The sequence below is a fragment of the Dermochelys coriacea genome, chromosome 20 (assembly GCF_009764565.3).
Source record: "Dermochelys coriacea isolate rDerCor1 chromosome 20, rDerCor1.pri.v4, whole genome shotgun sequence".
NCBI lineage: Eukaryota > Metazoa > Chordata > Testudines > Dermochelyidae > Dermochelys > Dermochelys coriacea.
Genome location: NC_050087.2, coordinates 18,559,245 through 18,580,036, shown reverse-complemented (window position 1 = coordinate 18,580,036; position 20,792 = coordinate 18,559,245). Strand labels below are relative to the sequence as shown.

The 20,792-nt window shown below is 57.2% G+C and overlaps 1 protein-coding gene across 2 annotated transcripts in view; it reads right to left on the bottom strand.

Moving 5' to 3' along the window:
* The window catches only part of OLFM2 (olfactomedin 2), an 84,190-nt gene that overhangs the window by 55,416 nt on the left and 7,982 nt on the right, over positions 1 to 20,792 (bottom strand). Inside the window, exon 1 of one of the 2 annotated variants that reach the window (XM_038379430.2) lies at positions 13,977 to 14,186. The exons of the other annotated variant lie outside the window; for it this stretch is intronic. Coding sequence (XP_038235358.1) covers positions 13,977 to 14,114 — 138 coding nt within the window. The 5' untranslated portion in view covers positions 14,115 to 14,186. Of the gene's footprint in view, positions 1 to 13,976; positions 14,187 to 20,792 lie in introns of those variants that run through there. 2 annotated transcript variants of the gene reach the window in all.

The following is a 20,792-nucleotide window of genomic DNA, read 5'->3' as shown; positions in this document are numbered from 1 at the left end:
CGGTAAACAGGGCAGTTTTCTACGGCAATGTTCCTCCCACCTACCAACGGGCTGGGAATTATTCTGGTTCCTTGGCTGCGGTAGCCGCAGGCAGAGGCGCTGAGAGTGCTGGGTGAACTCGAGAAGAGGAGGAAGCAGTTCCTCTGCCCTCGCCAGACGTACGGACACCGAAAGGCCCCGCGCCCCCCCTGGCCCCGCGCCCCCCCCGCTGCAGAGGCAGCTGGGAAGCGACAACGAACTGCTTTGCGGGAACTCGTTTCTGGCTGCAACACCTGCCAATAGCCCGGGCGAGTCCCTGCCGCGGGCTGGGGTGGGCAGCTGCCACCTGCTGCTGTGCCAGGCCACGGTGCTGCCCAAGCCCAAGGCGTTGGCTGGCTGCAGGAACCCTGGGAACTCCACAGGCTGAACCACGCAGGACATCAGGCCAGTGCGAGTCTCGCACAATCGGTGAGCTTCCCCCACCAGCTTCAGCTCCCGCATCAGGGGCTCACCCGCCACCGGCAACCGACTCCCAGCCCTCTGGGGAATGGTCCTGCACAGCCCACTTGGCCCCAAGGAGGCAGGACAGCTGGGCAGGGCAGGCTCTGGGCCAGGACCCTGGATGCCTGGGTTCTATGCCAGACTCCCCACGTGACCTTGGGTGAGTTCCCGAAGGCCAGGGTCTCGAGAATTCAGCTCCCAAGCAGAGGTCGGGTTTCCCTCTCAGGAGCTTCGGGAAGCCTGGCCTTTTTACTGACTGGGAGCTGAGCTTGCGGGGTGGGCGCCGAACCCCTGGTAACCCAGCCTGGGGGCTCTGGAGATGCTGCGGGGGAAGCTCATCCGGGAGCACTGGGGCGACCAGAGCCAGCGCAGCACAGACAGACTGAGCTTTGCAATACAAACGCCCGGCCAGAGCCAGCCACAGAGGGCACTTCGGGCTCAGCCCACTGGTTCTGCCCACTTTCGCAGGGGAACGGAGCGTATGGGACGTAGTATTTATCCCCCTAAACCCCTACCCCTTCTGCCCGCGCTCTGCTCTGCCGCAGCACAAGGGCCCTGCAACAGCGACTTGTCACATTACCGGGACAGGGGGTATCAATTAGCAGCAGCCAATGGACGGGAAATTAATCCGGGACGGAGCTGCACGCAGGCCCTTTCTCAGCCAGGCTATTGGCAGCCAGGCCAGAGAGATGAACCCGCTGCTACATTCATCAGCGTGGGAGAGCCAGGAACGTTCACTCCTGCGCATGGTGGCAGGGCTGGAAGGAAGGAGCCAGGCGGCTGCTGTGCAATTGCTCATACGGATTTTCCCTGCAGGCGAGCTGCAGCCAGGGCCCCTCTATTGGCTAATTGCCTCCAGAGCGGCATCAAAGCACAGGCACGAGACACCCCATGCCTGGAGTCACATCATCAGGGCACGGTTGCAGCTTTCCTCCTAAAACGTCAGTCCCATGTGCTTGAGATCGTGAGACTGAAAAACATAAACTGAGTGTCACTAATGCAGTGACGCTGCCTGGGTCTGCAAAGAGCCTGACCCCATTGCTCTGAAAGGGAGAGCTGCCCCCAGTGTGACCACCGTAGAAATTATTCTAGCCCTGGTCTGATCCAGTCCAGCGAGTCCTACCCCCCGTGTCTGTATTACATGCTCCCAACACAGCCCTGGTTAGCCGTGCTGTGCGTACAGCAACAAAATAATCACATCCCAGTTGACAAGTCCCAGGGCACCACATCCTGGCAGGCCATTTCCTGTCACATCCCTTCACACCAAGCGCCAGGCTGGGGTGTGACAGGAGCCTGTAACGTGATGCGACAACATGGCAAAGAGATGGGCAGAGACAAGGGCTTGCTAAGAAATCCAGCTGCTAGGCAAGAGATGTCTTGGGGAGTCTGCTGCCTGTCAAGCATCTCCGTGACGACTCATCATGATGGGGGCGGGGGGGCAGCTGCAGAGAATTAAGGACTCTCGGTGCTCCACAATCCGGGGCATCAGCTGGGATGGGGTGAAAAATTTCCCTGTAGGAAATTTCAGGGGGGGAAAATGGTTTCCCCCCCTAAAATTTCCAGCATTTTCCCCCTTTTTTGGATGAAAACCCCCAAACTGAAAACTTAGATTATGAAACCAGAAAAATTCAATGGAGGGTTAGAGGGGGGCTGTTTTGTTTTCCCCTCCTCCCCCATTTCTTTCTAATTTTTGGAAACAAAAAGATTCAGTTCAAACAGAATGGAACTTCTCTGATCATTTTCTTTCCTTTCAGCCATGAACCAAAATATCCAGAAAGACGCAAATCTTGCCACAGAAATGTTCCTTTCTTCCAGAAAGCCATTTCACGCTCTAACCCAGGCTCAGCGAGCAGCAGCTCTGGCACCAAGGAGATATTTGCTTTGGGACTCCTTCAGGTGCATGCCGGAGAAGAAAGGCCATTCCTCGGCACGCGGGAACCGTTCCGCTGTTGCAGGGGGGGACTCATTGTAAGGGACCCATATGCAGATCGCTTACCGAGGGGTAAGAAATGCCGAGAGCTGTTGGAAGCACATTGCAGTTGGGGCAGCCCGTGTCCGGAGAGGGTTCCATAGGAACACAGGACTAGAAGGGGCCCTCTAGGGTCACTGAGCCCTGCACCCGCAGGCAGCCCCATTGCAGCAGCCCGGTCAGAACCTCAGCAAGCTCCATCCTCCTGGAGTCACGGATTGCCCAGGCACTCTCCAGTCCGACTCCCTGGGTAGTGCAGGCCAGAGAATCTCAGCCAGCACCCCGGCACCGAGCCCAATACCCAGAAAATAGCATCATTTGTATTAATCAGCTGTACGGTGGAAGCACCCAGGAGCCCCAGCCATGGTCAGGCCCCCCATTGTGCCAGGCGCTGTACATTATGTATTAGGTGTATTACAGTAGCACCCAGTAGCCCGTTATAGACCAGGCCCCTCATTGTGCAGGGCACTGTACGTTAGTTATTAGGTGCATTATGGTAGTGCCCGGGAGTACCAGCCATGGCCCAGGCCCCATTGTACTGGGCACTGCCCAGAAAATAACTGGCACCTCCTGGCCCCATTGCGCTTGGCAATCAGAGGTTTATGGTCATCCCCAGCATGTGGCTGCATCCCTGACCTGGCTAGCAGCCACTAATGGACTCATCCATGATGAACTTATCTCCTCTTTCAAACCCAGTTATGCTTTTGGCCTTCAGAGCATCCCCTGGCAAGGAGTTCCACAGGCTAACCATGTGTTGTGTGAAGAAATACTTCCTTTTTTTGTATTAAAACTTCCTGCCTGTCCATTTCCTTGAGTGATCCCAGTTCTTGTATTTTTGTTTCTAGTGCCATGATACCCTTTCTGAGATGAGGTGGAGGGGTGGGGGATCAGAACTGGGCATAGTATGCAGGCTGCAGGCGAACCAGGGATTTATACAGTGGCATGATATTTCTCTCTTGTCTAAGAGTTCCTACTGAGATTTTCTGACCACTGCTGGACACTGCACGGCCACTCCCCCAGAACAATCCACGTTGAGTCCAAGACCTTTCACGTGTGTGCAACCAGCTAATTTAGAATTCAGCTCTGTCCTCTTCAGAGCTACCCTTTGCACAACGGTCAACTCTGACCAGCCCCTTCCTGATGCCTCCTCGAGACTGGACGGGCCCAGTTCTCGGGCTTTCCTCACAGGTCGTGTTTTCTAAATCGCTGCTCCCTGGAGCCTTCCAAAGGGCACTGGACACCGAACGCCCCTTACTCCAGTGGGTCAGAGAATCAGCGTCTTCCAGGGGCCAGGACCCACCATTCACAGCACCAGTCCTAGAGACGCACAAATTAAGATCGGGTCCCCGTCATGCTGGGCACTGCACAGACACTGCAGGGTCTCAATGTGTGGATGAGATGACTGTGTAAGCAGGAGGGGTTCCAATTTATTAGGAACTGGGAAAACTTTTGGGAAAGGAGGTGCCTATACAGGAAGGAAGAGAGTAGCACTATATGTGAAAGAAAGCGTAGAATCAAATGAAGTAAAAATCTTAAACGAACCAAACTGTACCATGTGTTATGGGGTAGTCATGTCAGTTTGTATCCACAAAAACAACGAGGAGTCCAGTGGCTCCTTAAAGATTAACAGATTTATTTGGGCATAAGCTTTCGTGGGCTAGAACCCACTTCATCGGATGCAATTACAGATGCAGGCATTATTACACTGATACATGAAGAGAAGGGAGTTACCTCAAGTGGAGAACCAGTGTTGACTGTACCATAGAATCTCTATGGATAGCAATTCCATGCTCGAGTAATAAGAATATAGCAGTAGGGATATATTACCGGCCATCTGACCAGGATGGTGATAGTGACTGTGAAATGCTCAGGGAGATTAGAGAGGCTATTAAAATAAAAAAATTTAATAAATAATGGGGGATTTCAACTATCCCCATATTGGTTGGGTACATATCACCTCAGGATGGGATGCAGAGATAAAGTTTCTTGACACCTTAAATGACTGCTTCTTTGAGCAGTTAGTCCTGGAACCCACCAGAGGAGAGGCAATTCTTGATTTAACCCTAAATGGAGCACAGGATCTAGTCCAAGAGGTGAATATAGCTGGACCGCTTGGTAATAGTGACCATAATATAATTAAATTTAACATCCCTGTGTTGGGGAAAACACCCCAGCAGCCCAACACTGTAGCATTTAATTTCAGAAAGGGGAACTCCACAAAAATGAGGAGGTTAGTGAAACAAATTAAAAGGTAGAGCGCCAAAAGTGAAATCCCTGCTACTGGCATGGAAACTTTTTAAAGACATCATAATAGAGGCTCAACTTAAACGTGTACCCCAAATTAAAAAACATAGTAAGAGAACCAAAAAAGTGCCACCGTGGCTAAACAACAAAGTAAAAGAATCAATGAGAGGCAAAAAGCTGTCCTTTAAAAAGTGGAAGTTAAATCCTAGTGAGGAAAATAGAAAGGAGCATAAACACTGGCAAATGAAGTGTAAAAACACAATTAGGAAGGCCAAAAAAGAATCTGAAGAACAGCTAGACAAAGACTCAAAGTAATAGCAAAAAAAAATTTAAGTAGATCAGAAGCAGGAAGCCTGCTAAACAACCAGTGGGTCCACTGGACGATTGAGATGCTAAAGGAGCACTCAAGGACAATAAGGTCATTGCAAAGAAACTAAATGAATTCTTTGCATTGGCCTTCATGGCTGAGGATGTGAGGGAGATTCCCAAACCTGAGCCATTCTTTTTGGGTGACAAATCTGAGGAACTGTTCCAGATTGAGGTGTCATTAAAGGAGGTTTTGGAACAAATTGATAAATTAAACAGAAATAAGTCACCAGGACCAGATGGCATTCACCCAAGAGTTCTGAGGGAACTCAAATGTGAAATTGCAGAACTAACAACTGTGGTCTGTAACCTAACATTTAAATCAGCTTTTGTACCAAATGACTGGAGGGTAGCTAATGTGATACCAATTTTTAAAAAGGGCTCCAAAGGAGACCCTGGCAATTACAGGCCAGTAAGCTTGACTTCAGTACCAGGCAAACTGATTAAAACTATAATAAAGAGCAATATTGTCAGACACATAGATTAACATAATTTGTTGGGGAAGAGTCAACATGGTTTTTGTTAAGGGAAATCATGCCTCACCAATCTACTTGAATTATTTGAGGGGGTCAACAAGCATGTGGACAAGGGGATCCAGTGGATACAATGTACTTAGATTTTCAGAAAGCCTTTGACAAGGTCCCACAACAAAAGCTTTTAAGCAAAGTAAGCAGTCATGGGATAAGAGGAAAGGTCCTCTCATGGATCGGTAACTGGTTAAAAGACAGGAAATAAAGGGTAGGAATAAATGGTCAGTTTTCAGAATGGAGAGCGGTAAACAGTGGTGTCCCCCAGGGGTCTGCCCTGGGCCCAGCCCTATTCAATGTAATAATAAATGATCTGGAAAAAGGGGTGAACAGTGAGTAAAAATTTGCAGATGATACAAAACTACTCAAGATAGTTAAGTCCCAGCAGACTGCGAAGAGCTACAAAAGGATCCCACAAAACTGGGTGACTGGGCAACAAAATGGCAGATGAAATTCAAAATTGATAAATGTCAAGTAATGCGCATTGGAAAACATTATCCCAACTATACATATACAATATTGGGGTCTAAATTAGCTGTTAACACTCGAGAAAGAGATCTTGGCATCATTGTGGATAGTTCTCTGAAAACATCTGCTCAATATGCAGCAGCAGTCAAAAAAGCAAACAGAATATTGGGAATATTAAGAAAGGGATAGATAAAAAGACAGAAAACGTCACATTGCCTCTATATAAATCCATGGTACGCCCGCATCTTGAATACTGACAGGTTTCAGAGTAGTAGCCATGTTAGTCTGTATTCGCAAAAAGAAAAGGAGTACTTGTGGCACCTGTGACGAAGCGGGACTGTTCTTAATGTTTCCTCTGAATAGTGTGGGGGTGCCTCAGTTTCCCCATGGCAGTTCTTAAGTATCTAGGGGGTGGGATAAGGGTGTATGATCATTGCAGAGCCCTAGAGGGCAGGTGTGGGCAGGGGTCTGGACACAGAGAATGGCCAACACCCTGTTTCCTGGCAGCTAACGGCCTGGGCCCTTCCCCCCCTGCAAGGTGAGAGCTAAAGGGTAGAAGAACAAAGGGATCTGGTGACCTCCTGGCCCGGGAAAGAGACAAAGCCCAGAGGAGCAGGGGGGCTGGAGACAGTTTCAGTTTGGGGCTGGCTGGGGACATGGAGTGAAGTGCAGACGGGGTTGTCTGGCTCACTGCCCCCCAAAATGGACCCAGCTGAGGGTCCTGTTCTCCGCACCTACAAGCTCTGTGTTAGACCATGTTCCTGTCGTCTAATAAACCTTCTGTTTTACTGGCTGGCTGAGAGTCGCGTCTGTCTGCGGAGTTGGGGGGCAGGACCCTCTGGCTTCCCCAGGACCCCGCCTGGGCGGACTGGCTGTGGGAAGCGCAGGGAGGGGCAGAGGATGCTGAATGCTCTGAGGTCAGACCCAGGAAGGGGGAAGTTGTGTGAGCTGTGTCCCCTGAAGACAGTCTATTTCCAGAAAGGAGACTTCCCCAGAGTCCTGACTGGCTTCATAGGGAGCAGTTCCAGAGCATCGCCTGCTGAAGTGAAGAAACAGATTGACAGAGCGAGACGGGTACCCAGAAGTCACCTACTACAGGACAGGTCCAACAAAGAAAACAACAGAACGCCACTAGCCATCACCTTCAGCCCCCAACTAAAACCTCTCCAACGCATCATCAAGGATCTACAACCCATCCTGAAGGACGACCCATCACTCTCACAGATCTTAGGAGACAGGCCAGTCCTTTCTTACAGACAGCCCCCCTAAACACCATCATAGGGCCTAATCACATCAGCCACACTATCAGAGGTTCGTTCACCTGCGCATCTACCAATGTGATATATGCCATCATGTGCCAGCAATGCCCCTCTGCCATGTACATTGGCCAAACTGGACAGACAAAAGAATAAATGGACACAAATCAGACGTCAAGAATTCTAACATTCAAAAACCAGTTGGAGAACACTTCAATCTCTCTGGTCACTCGATTACAGACCTGAGGGTGGCTATCCTTCAACAAAAAAACTTCAAAAACAGACTCCAACCAGAGACTGCTGAATTGGAATTAATTTGCAAACGGGATACAATTAACTTAGGCTTGAACAGAGACTGGGAGTGGATGGGTCATTACACAAAGTAAAACTATGTCCCCTTGTTTATTCCCCCTCCCCACCCCCACTGTTCCTCAGACATTCTTGTCAACTGCTAGAAATGGCCCACCTTGATTCCGCTCTCCTGCTGGTAATAGCTCACCTTAAGTGATCACTCTCGTTACAGTGTGTATGGTAACACTCATTGTTTCATGTTCTCTATGTATTTAAATCTCCCCACTGTATTTTCCACTGAATGCATCCGATGAAGTGAGCTGTAGCTCACAAAAGCTTATGCTCAAATAAATTTGTTAGTCTCTAAGGTGCCACAAGTCCTCCTTTTATCTTGAATTCTGCATACAGATATGGTTGCCCCATCTCACAAAAGAAATATTGGAATTGGAAAAGGTTCAGAAAAGGGCAACAAAAATGATGAGGGGGATGGAACGACTTCTGTATGAGGAGAGATTTGCAAACTGAAAAGTCCCAGTTTTATTAAAGAGACGACTGGGGGGGGGGGATACAACTGAGGTCTATAAAACCATGACTGGTGTGGAGAAAGCGAATAAGGAAGTGTTATTTACTCCTTCTCATAACACATGAACTAGGGGTCACCAAATGAAATTCATAGGCAGCAGGTTTAAAACAAATAAAAGGAAGTATTTTTTCACACAACGCACAGTCAAACTGTGGAACTCCTTGCCAGAGGATGTTATGAAGTACAAGACTATAACAGGGTTGAAAAAAGAACTAGATAAGTTCCTGGAGGACAGGTCCATCAATGGCTATTAGCCAGGATGGGCAGGGATGGTGTCCCTAGCCTCTGTTTGCCAGAGGCTGGGAATGGGCAACAGGGGATGGATCACTTCGGAGCCCCCAAAGCCAGGAGAACCGAGAGGCTACCAGGGGTACGACTGTGCTGGCCCCATGTGCCCAGTCAGAGGGAGAGCCAGCGGGCCGTGATCCCCCCGGCGTTTGACCGGAGGGCCGAGTGCGAGCGGAGGAATCCAAAGACAATCCCAGCTGGAGCCGCAGCTGGAGCTGCGTTGGCTCCTGGAAGTTGGAATTACACAACGCAGACGGCTTTGAAGACAAGTCTGATCATCTGGAGAAGAACCATCCAACAAGCCCAACGCATGGCCATGGAGGCCACCTATTTCCCCAGCGTAGCTCTCTACCTGTGGCGGCGCAAGCAGGGGACCCGGAGGTCAGGACTCCTGGGTTCTTCCATGCTCTGCCAATAACTCCATCTGTGCTCACGGGCAAGTCACTTAATCTCTCCATGGAGAGAACGGGCTGATCCAGCTTTGAGGGCTCTGGATGAAGGCTGCCAAGCAATCAGGGGCACCCAAAACTCCTCCTCAGGCCCGCTTGGAAACTCCAGCCCCCAGCTGTGTGGGGGTCTCAGGCCATTTCTGCTGTAATGGGACAGCCGGCAACACAGAGCTCAGCAGAGCCGCTAGCCAGGGATCCAGGCCGGCCTGCATTACCTTACTGGACCCATAAATACCAGTGGGTTGTGGCTACATGGTCTAGACAAGGACTGAGACCCAGGACACCTGAGTCAATTCCTGGGTCTGCCACAGGCTTATTTACATTGCAACAGCATCTAGACAACCGAGAAGGGGGCCCCGTCGCGCCGGGCCCTGCCCGGACGCACAGCGACCGAGAAGGGGGCCCCGTCGCGCCGGGCCCTGCCCGGACATGCAACCACCACGAAGTCTCTCTCTCTGTTTTGCCACAGTGGGGCACTGATCCCCAGTTATGGCTGCTGCAGGAACACAGATAAGGGAAGCACCGAAGGGTGTTTGCATGAGAGCTGCGTTTACATGGCCCATCCTGCGGCATGCTGGCTTCTGGCCCAGAGGTGCATTCCGCACCCCAGGCTGTCCTGCGCCTGGCTCCTGCGGCCCGAGCAGGGAGATAAGAGGAGCTGTCCAGAGCATGGCGGTCCTGAAATGCTGAGTTAGCACCACCAGCCGGAGCCGCCCACGTGTGCCAATGCCAGGGCAGGCGGGACCCGGCTGAGCCCAAGCCAACAAGAGGGTGTTTGATGGGCCCGAGGGGGCCTGGGGAGGTGGGGGAATCTAGCTCTGCCCCCGCAGGGCACCCCATTGGGAAACATGCCAACTCCACTGGCATCACCCCATCAAACAACTTCGAGCCGCCGGCCAAGTCAAACCGCAGGTGCCCTGACTGGGGGGGGGAGGGGGTGGTTTCCCAAATGTCGGCGGACACAGGTCCCCCCAACAGAGTGCTGCAGGCAGCCTCGGGGGGGTCCAGACCCAGAGCCCAGCAAGGCATTTCTGGCTGAGCTCGCAGCAGGCCAGCAGACATGGGAACAACCTGGGAACACACCCAAGGGCTCGTGTGCACGCCCCGGTCTGTGTGCACCACGTGTGCACACACGTGCGTGTCCACGACCCACTCCTGCTGCCCCGTCTCCCCCTCACACCACAGCAATTGCCATGGAAACCTGCCACAGGCAGAGGGCAGCACACTCAGCGAGAGGGGCTGCCCCACACCCAACAACTGCGGGGGGCCGCCACAGTAAGCACAGAGTGGAGGGACTGTGAGCAAAATGCCTGATCCGGAGGCTTCCCATTACAGTGAGAGATTTTACGATGGACGGACGGGGTGGACAGACAGCAAGCAGAGCCCCGCTTGCCCCCCAGCTCTGCTGGCAGGGAACGGCAGCAAAGCTGGGCACAGGGGGGTCTGAGCACACAGCATGGTGCCCTCCAGGCCCCGGCGGCTGCTGCCCTGCTCTGCATGGCCATGGCTGGTGCCCAGTCACTGTCCGGGTGAAGAGCAGGGCTCAGGATACTGCCTCCTGGGGCCCCGCACTCCAGCCCCGGCCATCAGGTGCATTAACACAAACTCACTCACGGCAGACAGCCCCCAGCACCGGGGAAGGAACCCAGGCATCCTGCAGGCAGGCAAGTGGATCATTATTCCCTACGCAGCCCCAGCGCTAAGGCAGCCCGCGCTACAGGGTGCTGCCAACCACCAAACCTGTGAACCAAACTGCGCCCACGGAGCCGGGGCTTCAAACCAGCCTGGGCTAAACATGACGACCCCCACCCCAAGCGCTTCCCCTCAGTGCCGATGCCCCAGGAAGCTGCAGCCCCAGGAAGCCGCCTGCCGCCTGCCATGTGTGACACCCCCCCGCCCCCGGCAGAGCCAAGGGAGTGGTGCCCATTCACACCAGTGCAGCCCCTAGCCCCCGCCGGACTAGGCAGCTTGCACAGGAGACGCAAATCAGCAATTTAGGGCTTGGGTGAGGGCTGGGTGGGGCCTTAGCTGCCTGGGGCGGGACACGGGGGAGCAGTTACAATCACTCTCCCCCCAGCCAGCCCCAGGGTACTTTGCTCTCCAGGCTGTGCTCTGGGGCAGGGAAAATTCCCCCCACAGTCGCTGCCCCAACCCTTCCACAGGGCCAGCCCCCACACAGCCCAGCTCCTGGGGGGGGGGGGTAGCAACCTCTACCACACCCTCCACACTCATTAGCGCCGTAGCTGGGGTTAACGAGGATCTGAGCAAGACCAGCTACTTCCCCTGAGCTGCTCCCGATCCACACAGAATCGGGGCCATTTCCTCCTCTCCAGCAGCGGCACCAGGTCCCCCTGCAAATGCCACATGGGACCCACATCAGGCCCAGAGTCCAGCCCCCACCTCCCTAGCCTCCTGCAGCCCCCTCACCCCCAGCTCCTCCAACTCCCTGCAGTCCCCCATCCCAGCTCCTCCAACCCCCCCAGATCCCCAAACCCCCTGCAGGCCCCCCCCAGCTCCTCCAACCCCAGATCTCGCAGTCCCCTCACCCCCAGCTCCTCCAACCCCCTACAGCCCCCTCACCCCCAGCTCCTCCAACCCCCCCCAGATCCCCAAACCCCCTGCAGCCCCCCCAGCTCCTCCAACCCCAGATCTCGCAGCCCCCTCACCCCCAGCTCCTCCAACTCCCCCCAGATCCGAAAAACCCCTGAAGTCCCTTCACCCCCAGCTCCTCCAACCCCAGATCTCGCAGCCCCCTCACCTCCAGCTCCTCCAACTCCCCCCAGATCCCCAAACCCCCTGAAGTCCCTTCACCCCCAGCTCCTCCAACCCCAGATCTCGCAGCCCCCTCACCTCCAGCTCCTCCAACTCCCTGCAGCCCCCTCACACCCAGCTCCTCCAACCCCCCTGATCCCCAAATCCCCTGCAGTCCCCTCACCCCCAGCTCCTCCAACTCCCTGCAGTCCCCCCTCCCAGCTCCTTCAACCTCCTGCAGATCCCCAAACCTCCCCAGACCCTCCACAGCTCCTGCAACCCCCCCAGGCTCCCCCCAACTCCTGCAACCCCGGATCTCCCAGCCCCCTGCAGCCCCCTCACCCCCAGCTCCTCCAACTCCCTGCAGTCTCCCCCAGCTCCTCCAACCCCCCCCAGCTTCTCCAACCCCGGATCTTCCAGCACCCTGCAGCCCCCTCATCCACAGCTCCCCATCCCTGACTCCCCCAGCCAACTGCAGCCCCCCCTCAGCTCCCACAACCCCCTCCCCCAGCCCCCTGCAGGCCTCCCCCAGCTCCTCCAACCCCGGATCTCCCAGTCCCCTGCAGCCCCCTCACCCACAGCTCTCCCAGCCCCTTGCAGTCCCCCCTGCAGCCCCCTCACCCACAGCTCTCCCAGCCCCTTGCAGTCCCCCCTGCAGCCCCCTCACCCACAGCTCTCCCAGCCCCTTGCAGTCCCCCCTGCAGCTCCTCCAACCCCAGATCTCCCAACCCCCTGCAGTTCCCCCCCCCAGCTCCTCCAACCCCGGATCTCCCAGTCCCCTGCAGCCCCCTCACCCACAGCTCTCCCAGCCCCCCGCAGTCCCCCCCAGCTCATCCAGTCCGGGATCCCCCAGCCCCCTGCAGTCCCCACCCCCCCCAGCTCATCCAGTCCGGGATCCCCCAGCCCCCTGCAGTCCCCCCCCCAGCTCGTCCAGTCCGGGATCCCCCAGCCCCCTGCAGTCCCCCCCCAGCTCGTCCAGTCCGGGATCCCCCAGCCCCCTGCCCCAAGTGTGTTGAGTTGGTTTGAAGCAGACATGTCTCAGATGCCGTATCTGAGCGGTCGCGGGAGGACCTGACACCCGGCTCGGGGAAGGACACACGAGCCAAGACGGCTCCAGTCCACGAGCGAGCAATTCGCCCCAACAAGGCCCCAAGGCACACAGGAGAGAGGCAGGGGGTGCGTCCCATCGCAAAGCCTGGATCACATCCCCAGCCTGTGGCTGCCCTGAGGAGCCCGGCTGCTGGCTCTCTGGCTGGCAGAGCCGGGACCCCCTGGGACGGAGCCCACAATTCAAGCCAGAGAAAGCGCAAAGTCTCTGGCACATCCAGTGGGTGCAGAATCCACTCGGGCAGGCACGAGGTTGCCAGTGCGAGGGGCTGGGGGGCACGGACGGCAGTCCTCCTCTTTTTGGGGGAGGCTTTTTCAAGCAATTAAGGAGCCCCAAGCGGGCCCCGCCCAGCACTGCCCCGCTCCAAGCCAGCTGCCAAGAGCGGCAAGCGGCCGGTCGAGCCTGGGGGAGCTCTGGGCGCCTCCAGACCTGCTCTGGCTCCTCAGGAGACGGGGCTGCTCAGCCCAGCGGGAGTCACTTAACGAATTGGGGGGGGGCACACACTATAGTTTGTTCAGTGCCTGCAGCATCTGCCTCCCAGAGGGGCCAGCTGGCAGGGTCACTTGCACTGCCCCATCGGCTCCCCTGCAGCAGCCGGGAGGCCACCAGCCCCTCGCCTGGTCTCCCGCCGGGGCCAGCGCTGGCTGCCTTGAGGGGGGGAACCACAGCAGGGACATGTCTCTCTCCACCATGCCATGGGTGAAGGAGGGTCTGAAAATCCCACCCCACCCCACCAAGGGAACCGGAGCCAAAGGGGTCTGGAAACGCAGAAGTGTGACCGCCGGGGCCCCAGCTGGGCTCAGCACCGCGCTCAGACAGATGGGAGCGAACGCTGCAGCCAATAAATCTGTAATAACCAGCCCCCACCCCACACAATGATGGGGACCCGCAGCACAGAGCAGCCGCTCGTCTGTTCTCCCCCCAGGGGTCCCACCCTGCTCAGCCACAGCACACTGCTCTCCTGGGGGGCTCTCCAGGCAAAGGGGGGGGCAGGGAGCAGAGACCAGGGCATTCCCCGCCAGGCTGGAGCTGGGGCGAAACGCAGAGACGGCCCCATTAGGGTCCCTGCACAGGCAGCTGGACACAGACAGACCCGGATTCCCCCGTCAGCTGCCCTGCAGCGTGCGGGGCACCTGAACAGATAGACACCCCTGCCCCACAGCAGCTCACGTGGGCACCTGGCCACAGGGACTCACGATTTTCTCTGAGGTGCCAGCCCGGGAGATCGTGGTGCCGTTGAGCCCCACGAGGGAGGGCAGCGTCTGCGACATCCAGTTGGTGACCATGGCCATGGTGCTAAGCACAGCTCCGATCTTCAGCAGCGGCACGGTCATGTCGGCCCCTGCCTCATCCCCCCTCGGTGGGGCGGCAGCCTGCTTCCCGACCCTCGGCCCCTGGCCTGGGGAGCCCCCGCGCACCCCCCGCTCACCAGCCGGCCCCCCAGCCTCCTCCGGGGCTGAGAGCGAGCCGGAGAGAGCCGCGAAGCTCCGCTCCCGTCCTTATAAAGCGCCCGGCTGGAGCGAACCCCCGCTCCGCTCCCCATCACTTCCAGCCGAGTGACGTCAGCTGGCACTGGCCACGGGCCGGCTGGGCAGGGGGGGGCCTGAGCAGACGTGGCACCGGGAAGCCCCGGCCATCTGGCCCGGTCTCAGCCGAGCCCCCGGTCGGGGAGGAAGGGGGCTCCTCTCTGAGCCTCTAGCACCAGCCGGGAGCTTAGGGGGTTGTCGAGGAAACGGGGAGGAATCCAGGGAGGGAGGTTACGACAGCTAAGCCCTGTCAGGGGGGGGAGGGGGCCGGACACATCAGAGCAGTGAGATGTGGGGGGCTGGTCACTGGGAGAGTGTCGCACGGGGGGCCTGTCAGTCACCTCGCCAATCCTCAGCAGGCTGCAGGGAGAGGCCCTGGGCCCATGTGGGGTCTCTGGGGATGGGGGCAAGGCCCCGGCCCCGCATGGGGTAGCGAGAGGCCGGCAGGATGGGAATGGCCCGGCCTGGGATGCCCCCAGAGCAGGAGGGAGGGAGAATGGCAGACAAGGCCGGGACTCCAGGGCTTTGCAGCCCCCATAGCCCTGCTGCCCCCTCCCTGGAGGGAACCCGATCCTGCTATTACTGCTGACTCCCCACCCCCCATGCAGGGGAGAGGCAGCGGCTTCAGAAAGTGCCCAGACACCATGGTGGTGAGCACCATATAAACCCCAGACAGGGGAGAACCGAACAGGCCACCTGACCAGGGGAAGCAGGGGCTGCTGCCAGAGACCTGCCAAGCCCTCCAGAAAGAGGGGGGAGGTTTGCTTCGTTTGTAAACTCCCCCCCCCAGCTCTGCTGGTGCCCTTCACTCCTGAACCCACAGCCCCTGCTAGGCCAGCCCTGGGTTCCCCCCCAATACAGTTCTGCCTGGCTCTGCCCCAGACAGTGGCCCCGGGGCTCGCACGTGCCCCATCCCTGTCATTAGCAGGACTGGCCCCTTTGCCCCTGGGCTGCGGCTGCTGTGACTGCAAGAGCCAGTTCAGAGGCTACGCGATCGTCCCCCCCAGCCCCTGGTTCCCCTGCACCGGCCTCAGCCCAGCCCAGCCCCTCGCCTCCGCTACCCCCCCCCAGCAGATTAGTTCCCAAACCCGGCATCTCCACCTGCTGGCCACACAGACATCTCGCTACCTCACCTTCCTACAGAACTGGCCACAATTAGAGAGACTCCTGCCAGGGCCCAGCAGCGACTGGGGCCAGAGAGCAGCTCCCTCTTCATGCTGGGCAGAACCCAGGAGTCCTGGCTCCCAGCCCCCTGCTCCAACCACTCGATCCCACTCCCCTCCCAGAGCTACAGCTAGAACCCAGGAGTCCGGGACCCTGCATCCACAGAAAGGAGTGTTTCCTTTGTTCACATGAACGTAATTTCTATGATGGGAGCACTTGGAGGCCCCGTCGCCGCCGAGCCCTGCCCAGACACACAGCAACTGGGATCGGGGGCCCTGTCACGCCAGGTGCTGCCCAGACACACAGTGACCGAGATCGGGGGCCTGCCACACCGAGTGCTGCCCACACACAGCAACCAACAGTCCCTGCCCTGAAGAGGTGTCAGTTGTGAGACTTAGGGCCCTGGTTCAGCACAATGTAATGCTCGGTGCCTCTGTCCTGAGCCAAGAATCCGCATTGCCAGTGCCCGGAGCGCCGCTGTGGCCCTTCTCTCGGGCAGAGGGGCTGGGCTCCGGCACCGTTCCCCATCCCCAGGGGCTGCGACTCTGCTCTCCGAGGTGGGGCCCCTTGGGGCTGAGGGCGCTTTGGACATGGTGCGAATGCCCTGGCCAGGTAGGCACCTCCGTGCAGCCTAGCGCCGGAACCCGAACCGGAGCGGACCGGACAGTCCTGCAGTGCCACCTTGTGGGGACTACCAGTCACTGCTTGCACGCCCGCACGCACACGCACGCCCAGCCCAGCATCCTGGCTCCGACAGCACCACTGCCGTGGAGAAATGCGCCTGGAGCCCTGCAGGCGGCAGCAATGGGATTCCCGGCACCGGGGAAGCCCCCTGCTGATCCCTGGGAACTAGACGTCATGATGCAGGGGGTCTCTGGCCCAGCCAGGCCTCTTGGACCCGTTCTCCCCCTCGCTGCTCTAAATAGGAATGTTCTTGTTAGCCACAGAAATGGCCGGGCCCTTTTCTCAACCCTGCCCAGCTCTAGGCTGCATGGAGATTGTCAGTTCTTCGGGGCAGGGCCTCTCTTCATTCAGTACCTGCGCCGTGCCCTCACCCTGGGGCCCTGGCCGGGGCTCCTGGGCACTGCCGTAACACCAGTAAACAACTCCTCAGCCTGGGTGAGCCCTTGTGGCAGAGAGTTCCACCGGCCCAGCGCATGGTGACGAGGCCACACCACTTCCTCTGACGAGACAGTCACACCCCCCCCCCCAGCATTTATTCCTCACACAAATCCCTGCACCAGGCGCCAGCACCAGCTGCTTGGGCTCCGGCTCCCCACATTGGTGGGGTGAGTGGAGATGGGCCCCAGGCCAGGCTGGCTGCAGGGATGGGGGCTCTTCTGAGTGCCGGGGGGGGCGGGATGCAGCATGGAGATGGGATAAACCCGGGGGGGGAGGAGGGGAAGACTCCAGTGGGCAGAAAAACAGAGCACAGGGGAGCAGCAGGGTGTAGGAGCAGTTCGTAGGAACTGCTCCCTACGAAGCCAGGCAGGACTCTGGGGGAGTCTCCTCTGTGGGAGCAGCCTGTCCCCAGGACACACAGCTCACCTGGCTTCCCCCTTCCTGGGTCTGACCTCAGAGCATCCAGCATCCTCTGCCCCTCCGTGCGCTTCCCACAGCCAGTCCGCCCGGGTGGGGTCCTGGGGAAGCCAGAGGGTCCTGCCCCCCAACTCCGCAGTCAGACGGGACTCTCAGCCAGTCAGTAAAACAGAAGGTTTATTAGATGACAGGAACATGGTCTAACACAGAGCTTGTAGGTGCAGAGAACAGGACTCCTCAGCCGGGTCCATTTTGGGGGGCAGTGAGCCAGACAACCCCGTCTGCCCTTCACTCCATGTCCCCAGCCAGCCCCAAACTGAAACTCTCTCCCGCCCCTCCTCCTCTGGGCTTTGTCCCTTTCCCGGGCCAGGGGGTCACCGGATTCCTTTGTTCTCCAACCCTTTAGCTCTCACTTTGCAGGGGGGAAGGGCCCAGGCCATCAGTGGCCAGGAAACAGGGTGTCGGCCATTCTCTGTGTCCAGACCCCTGCCCACACCTGCCCTCTAGGGCTCTGCAACGATCATACCCCCTTATCCCACCCCCTAGATACTTAAGAACTGCCATGGGGAAACTGAGGCACCCCCACACTATTCAGAGGAAACATTAAGAACAGTCCCGCTTTGTCACATCTCTTCCCCTCTTTGAGACCGAACTGAGCAGGGTCACTTTAGCAGGTGACCTGGGGAAGTTCGAAGCCACCAACGTTCCCATGGATGCCCCAGCATCTCTCCCATCCCTTGATGGGAGTTACACCAGGCCCTTCCAGTTTCACACCCTCCCTAAGGTCGGGGGTGGTCAATAGCACTTGCATGCCGCATGTGGGAAGGTTTATGTGGCCCGTGCCCTTTTGCCACCCCAAAACCCCCAGGGGTCAAACTGGGATCAGGTCTTCTCCCAGCGCTCCAGTCTGGAGGGCTGCAATTCGGGCTCTCTTGGTTAAGAGCCCCCATCTTGACCTGGGCCACATACTGTTCATGTACCGAACTAGCATGGAGACATCCCTTTCTCAACAACCTTGTCTCCCCAACAAGCTGGCCAAACACAGCCACTTGGTTTAGGACTGTTTAACTTTCTTAACAGTTTTCACTTCATCTGAGACCTTTTTCAAAGCTATCCACACTGGATCCTTCAACAGGAAAGTCAGTGGATCCATTCACAACAGAAAATTTCTGGCTTTTAGGAACTGAAACTTTCTTAATTAAATCACTTTCACACCCTGCAGTGGCAGTAAACTGCTTGCAAAGACTCCATGAGGATTCCTTTCCCCAGGGGCTTTTCTATGCAACAGTTCACCCTTCACAGAAATTCTGCCCTTACCCTCTTCATCTAGGGCTTGCTCTAGAGAAACACTTTCCTGAGCAACAACAGACTCTTTCTGGGTCTCACTTACATCCAGAATTACCTCTGGCCCATCAGGCGGATTCCTACACAATCCCACTTCAGGCAAACTCATAGACTTCCTAGACAAAAGGCTAGAAGCCTTCTCCTTCCCTTTGCCACACACAAGTTCAGGAATCTTTTCCTTCTTGATACAGGTTTCCACACCCTCAGTAGGTAACACAATCAAATCACCTTTCTGCTCTCCTTGTGCCCTGGTTAGGATCTCACCCTGATTAGACAGAGTTGCTACACCCTTTCCCAACAACACACTAGCAACAGGCAAAATACAAGCACCACAGTTGTCTGGGCTCTGGGATTTTGCTAGGACACTAACTGAATGTGACCTAGTTACAGGGCCATCCTCCCCAGCAGACACAAACTTAGGGCCATTCCCTTCCTGGGCTTTAGCTGAATCCAGAACCAACTCTGAGACAACTGCACTATTCTCCAACCTCACAGGCTGAAAGGCCCCTTCTGTCTGCTCCACAGACAAAGAAGAGCCGGACACACTTTCTCCTTTCCCAGACACACAGCTCGGGATCATTCCCCTGGTCCCAGCACACAGGGCTGTTCACAGACGACTGCTTGGAGACCAGGGTAGCTCCCTCCACAGGCAAGTCAATACCCCTGACAGACACAGGCACGTTTCCTTCCCTGTCCCAATTCTCCACCCAGCTAACAGGTAAGGTGCAGGGACACTCACCTTCCACTCTCCTCACCTTCCCACCCTGCTGACTAGACAAAGCCATCAGCTCACAAGGCTGCCTAGGCTCATCCAGACTTTCCTTACTAAGCACCTTGCCACTCCTGACAGATCCCCTGCCCTGCCTGTGTCTCCCCCCCAGTTGGGGTCTCAGCTCCCCCTGTGCTCAGCGCTGCCCTTGCTGTCCCAGTGGGGGTAGGCAGTGAGCTTGCTGCTTTCCTCACTGCATCAGAGCCAGCCTGAGCCCCCTCTCCGGTGTGCAGGGGGCAGGGAGCATCTCTCTGTCCCACCCAGCCCCAGGGGTCTGGTTACAGGCAGGCAGGTAGCCTGAGCCTAGCAGCTCCTCCCCGCTGCCAGCCAGGTCATCTGCATTTTCACTGACCATTTCCCTCTCCGCCGATTGGGTCCCTGGATTCAAATTCAAACCTTTGGCTGTTACAGGAGCAGGGCCTGGATCCTGTCCCAAAGAGAGACAGTCACCCCACAACAGGGTCTCGCAGCTGGTACCTTGGAAAACCCCAACAGCCAGCCAGCCCCACCCCTCCTGGGTCTGCACAGGGATCTGGGCCATAGGCAGGGCAGGGGCTTCATCCCTGGGACCCTCACCCAGCCCCTCAGCATCTGATGCTGCACCACCCAGGGCCTGACAACAGCTCTCTCTGTCCCAGGATCTCGCCACCCCACGAACGTCTCCCCATTAACCATCACCTTCCGCTCCCACTGGGGGTCAGAGGGGCCTGAGCCCAGGAGACTCCTCACAGACATAGGTTGGGACCAGGAGTGGGAGCCTGTCCACCTCCCCACCCATCTGGCTCACAGAGTCTATGGCCTTGGGACCCAGCAAGGGAGCTAGACACTGGGGCTTTTCCGCAGGGTCCCCCTCATTCAAATCACCAGCCTGCTCAAAGGCAGTGAGGGGGCATCCACATCCCGCCCCCCCAACCAGGGGCAGCAATTTAGTCTCGAGGTTCCCTGCGGAACTGGCACCCTGGGGTCTATCCCCACTCACCCCTGGGAGGTCCCCTCTGCCTCTCTGCTCCACCATCGCCAGTTCATGCTGCTGCTGCTCCTGCAGCTCTTTCTCGGGCTCTCACTGTCTCTCCCAGTCCTCTTGGTCTCTCAGACTCAGCTCCAATCCCGTCCATCTCTGATCCCCCGATGGGGAACCCGATCGTTAAGACCCCCATCTGGTCGGGGACAGGAGTCTTGGGGATGCCTGGCTACCACTCCAGCTGCTCCCAGATCCTGCTATAGCCCCATTTGGGGTCAGGAATCTGTTCCTTAGAGCGATCATCCTCCTCCAGCTGCAGGATTAACTGTGCCTTGGTGAACTATCCAATGCTCAACCCTCTCTTTTTGCACAGGGTTACAATGTCCTTCTTAAGGAGACGGTGACAGGCCCTCACTCCGCTCTTCCCAAGTTGTTGTGGACTCACAGGGCTGTGTGCTCTGAGCTCCCCACAATTTCCAGGGAGAACCCCTAGTGTGCCAGCTCTTCTCGAGGTCACCATCTCTTTGCCAGGGTTGAGCTGCAGACTCCTCCGCCCCTAGGACCGCTCGCTGCAATCCCCAGGGGATCCCTGTTACTGCAAAAGTCCTTCTGTCTCTCAGAACCAAGCCACAGGCTCCTCCGCCCTGAGACTGCTCACCGCTGTCCCCAGGGGGACCCCATTACTGCACACTCCCAGGGGTTAACCGCC